This window comes from Vanessa tameamea, chromosome 17, assembly GCF_037043105.1.
Source record: "Vanessa tameamea isolate UH-Manoa-2023 chromosome 17, ilVanTame1 primary haplotype, whole genome shotgun sequence".
In the NCBI taxonomy this organism is placed as follows: domain Eukaryota; kingdom Metazoa; phylum Arthropoda; class Insecta; order Lepidoptera; family Nymphalidae; genus Vanessa; species Vanessa tameamea.
This window is the reverse complement of record NC_087325.1, coordinates 80,235-84,629: the sequence shown is the minus strand read 5'-3', so window position 1 is coordinate 84,629 and position 4,395 is coordinate 80,235. Positions and strand designations below refer to the sequence as shown.

The following is a 4,395-nucleotide window of genomic DNA, read 5'->3' as shown; positions in this document are numbered from 1 at the left end:
ATTCCTACAATACTTGTTTTTAAAACCGTATAAAAAAGTTAAACGACAAATACAAATTTCACCATAATATTCATGAAGGAGATCATTATAATATCTTTGGACGCGTAATTTAATCACAAGAAGCTTATAACGCCATTAAGCGTCTTATAATGAGTACAATAGGGGCTAAGGCGAACATAATGGGCTGATGTACGACAGCGGCATTGCAAGCCGTGCGGCCGGGCCCAAAACACGCCGCGTAGGCCATGCGGTGAGGCAAGTGGCTCTGTTCATACAGCCCCGAGAACATAGCGTGGTGCGGTCCTGTGGCGAACACTGCTACGTCATCGCCGCCGTGCGTTTCGGACCCCAGTGGGACGTCCACGTGGCTCCTCCAATTCCATTGCCCTGTTAAAAAGCATTGACTTATGATTTTTGACTTTGAAAAATGAAATAAAATTTATATTTCAAAAACTTACGATAGTTGGGTTCTTGTGTAACGTCGACTCTTTGACCGCTTACGTGTTGACGAAAACCGGGCCCATTAGTGTAAGAGAGAGTCATATAAGGTACACTGTTTGAATCTCTGCTACCGGCAGGGCCTAGAATATCTCCACCTCTCGGAGTATAACCATTGAAAGACATTACGTGTGCGTGGTCAGCCGTAACAACAAGAAGAGTGTCTTCTTCTGATAGGAGTTCAGTAGCTCGCTTCACCGCAGCACTCAATTCCAAAGTCTCGTCCAACGCAAGCTCCGCCAAATTATCATGGTGAGCGTGGTCAATGCGACCACCTTCGACGAATAAAAAGAAACCCTTCTCGTTACGACTTAGCATTTTAATCGCTGTTTCTGTGAGTTCGGCCAGAGTCGGTTCTTCATTGAGATTAGATCGCATGTGATATTGAAGGTGATTTCCTTCAAATAACCCTAGAAGGTATTCTGGTAAATTTTCATTGACTCTGAGCAGCTGAGCTTTATTCCATATATACTGGTAGCTAGCGTTGCGAGCTGCCTTATCATTCTGCCATTCTTGAATTAAATTTTTACCGTCAGTTCTCCGGCCGGGAGTTCCTTCTTCGTCGACACTAGTCGTAGGTAAAAATTCACGTCGCCCGCCTCCTAAAATTACCTGCAAATAATTACTTAATGTACTACTATGTTTTTTTTTTTAATATAACAATCAAAGTTGACATTATAAAACTAATAAAATTGTACGACTATAATTATTTATTAAATTATTATTTCTTATAGAGATTTATATGTCCAATCGATACTAAGAATAAAATAGTACCATTAACATCTTAAACAAATGTTGTACGTTACCTTGAATTGATTGCCAGGATGAGAGTGAACTAACTGATGAGCGATATCAGGACAAATATTCGGATCGTGTCCATCGTTACGAACTTCAGCGTCATTTTCCCAATGACGATTTGCTACGGTGGCGTAAGCACCAGCAGGAGAAGCATGAGTGATTCGTGTTGTTGTTACAATACCTTGAATAACAAAGACAAAATATGTACTTAATAGATCATCAATGGAGTTACAGAATTATGATATAAAAAACGTTACACACCAGCATCACGTCCATCAGCGAGAGCCCAAGCTGCAATTGAATCTGCATGTGTTGACGTCGGAATGGACGCCTGACAATCCCAGCGAGGCACTGCAGCAGACACTCCGATAGTTCCTCCGTTCGCTTTAACTCCACACAAATACGCAGTTGCTGTACACGCTGAATCAGCAACTTGAGCATTGACACAGTAAGTCTAAACAAAGATGAAACATCATGTTGAATATCATATTGTGGACACGCATTGCAATTTATGCATCTTGCTTTTTCTAAAAATACATTTGAAATATAATTCAATATGCTGTGTGGTACGTACCTTTGCCAAGCCAGTAGTTGGAAATGCTTCGAAGGAAAGTTGTGCTTCTTCTCCGGTTTGGTTATTTCTCTGTCCAAACAGTGTACGAGCCGCAGCCAATGTAGGAATGGACATACCGTCGCCTAAAAACAGGATCACATTACGTGCTTTACCAGGTCCGCCTGCATTACCTCGATAATGACGAGTCTCAATTTCCTTTTGAGCATCGTCTATCCAAAAGTTTCCAGAGGTTTCAGCAATTGCTACAGCAGCCCGAGGCTGGGCGGACGGTTGGTCAGGGTGGTAAGGATCCGCCGTGGAGGCGGCAGCAGCTCGGCTCGCCAGTGCGAACAACACTATCAAGGTCCACTTCGAACTCATGACGAACTCTAAATGTGTCGCGTATGTTTCGGCCGCACATTTATTACATGTACTTTATCGCTTTATCTTATAATAATTATATTTGGGTGAAATCGTTCCTACAGTTCTAAGCTTCTTTGCGATTCCTTATCGAAAATTAGATTACGTGAATAGGACGACCTTTTAACTCCGAGTTTCTGACTGTACTCTTCCTTTACTTGCCATTTACTTATACGACTTTAGAATTAAATTTGCAAATAATTGCCTTAACAGACACAAGGTTTCTATTATAAATATTAAAGAAAGAAAACTAAATGCATGCTCATTTCATAAGTTTTTTTTTTAAGGATTCCAATCCTACCTACTCCGTCTAATTTTGCACTATGACAAATTTGTAACATTTTGTAGCACCTCCAAACATAGAGATGCGAATGCAGCGAATCCCTGCTTTCGCGTGTACTATGCTCATTATAAAACTGCTTGGAACCTGCAGTGCGTATAGTATTCCGGTTACGTTGCGATGACAACTGGATAAGCCCACGAATCGCACACCCCAAAGTACAAACAATAGAGACCCTCTCTAAAGCGAAGAAATGTTGTTAAATTTACTATTAATTAATTATCTATATTATTAGTTTATTATTTTATTTTGTAGTTTTTAGTACCTACTGTTGACCGTTGAAAAGTTACTTCGTCAGAAGTCAACCCTTATTGCAGCAACTATGTCATAATCGCACTTTGAACAGGCTATCATGATTGAACGCAAATACAAAATAATTTATTACTTTTAAATGATAATAATAAAATGTGTACCTTGCGATTATAAATAAGTATTCATTAATAAAATTAATATATATGTAAGCTTTGTGTTGACATTCGAGTGTTGGCAGTTGAGTCGAAGGAAGGAAGGAAGGGGCGTCTCACTAAAAAACGTCTCATATTTTTTAATGACATAAGAAGTGTCAGTTCAAATTGTAATTTAAATATTTATTGAAGACTAAGTTATAAACGTATTTTTTTTATTAATTAGTGTTCATTTAGAGTGGAAAGGACAATTCCAGTTCTCTTTAAAATAAGGAAATAAAGCATGAACATTGCAATTGTCGATTCTCTGTTTTAGATGAATCAAATTGTATAATGCTTTGAAAAACCCATGACCTTATATATATAACGGCGAGCCGGCAGTATTGTTTGGTTTGGGGTCACCATCTTCGTCGTATTCAGAAATAATACAACAAATCGGTAGCTCGATTATCGTATATTGATTTTTACAATATTTCATTGGCTGCGACCACATCTGTCTTAACCTTCTTGACAAATGTCATTTTATGTTTTTCTAACCTGACAAAGAGTAATTGACTTCAAACTAAGAGATTACAATCAAAATATTTAATTATCTGACACTGCGACATATATATATGTATATATATATATATATATATATATATATATATATTTTTTTTTCCTTTAACATACTAACGATGATTCGGCTCCTGTGTGACATCTGTGCGCTGGCCGTTAATGTGAACTCGACGCCCGGGGCCGTTGATGTAGGAATTAGATGTATATGACACATTATTTCTATCGCGACTCTTCACAGCTCCTAAAATAGCGCCTTCTCTCTGCGAGTAATCATTAAAAGACATACATGAGAATGATCAGCGGTGACCACCAGCAAAAAGTCTTCAACTGAAATTCTACAGCACGTTCTTCAGCCGCTTCTATGGTGTTAATCAAAGCAAGTTCGTATCTATTTGAATGATGAGCCTGATCAATCCGCCCGCTTTCGACAAATAGGAAAATGCATTTTTCGTTGTGACTGAACATACGAATCACCTATCAAATCCATGGTTGTAGAAATCTTCTACCGCCCTAGATTATCTAAATTAAAAAAAAATAAAAGTTGTGATTGAAAAATTAGAAAAAATATATAGTGTTCAAGATTTGAGAGGATATATTATAGTAAATTTGTAATTAGATCATTTATACACATACTATTAATAATATACTTACACATATAAAGTCACGTACTGTTTTCAATATTTTTAATATCATACTGTCTTCGATTTTTTTAAAAGAATATATTTTATTAGCACAACAATAAAATTAATAATAAAGTCAAAAAAATATTATTAAACTCGGCACCCAATAAAAATAAGTAATAATAATAATACAATTTTACAATA

The 4,395-nt window shown here is 37.2% G+C and overlaps 1 protein-coding gene across 1 annotated transcript; it reads right to left on the bottom strand.

Annotated features, from left to right (window-relative positions):
- LOC113394790 (membrane-bound alkaline phosphatase-like) lies at window positions 1–2,262 on the bottom strand. Its single transcript, XM_026632210.2, has 5 exons — window positions 1,871–2,262; window positions 1,558–1,750; window positions 1,305–1,477; window positions 459–1,110; window positions 1–387 (listed from the first exon to the last, which is right to left on the bottom strand). The coding sequence occupies exons 1-5, from the start codon at window positions 2,228–2,230 to the stop codon at window positions 125–127; spliced, it is 1,641 nt and encodes a 546-aa protein (XP_026487995.2). The 5' UTR covers window positions 2,231–2,262; the 3' UTR covers window positions 1–124.
- Window positions 2,263–4,395: the final 2,133 nt, after the last annotated feature.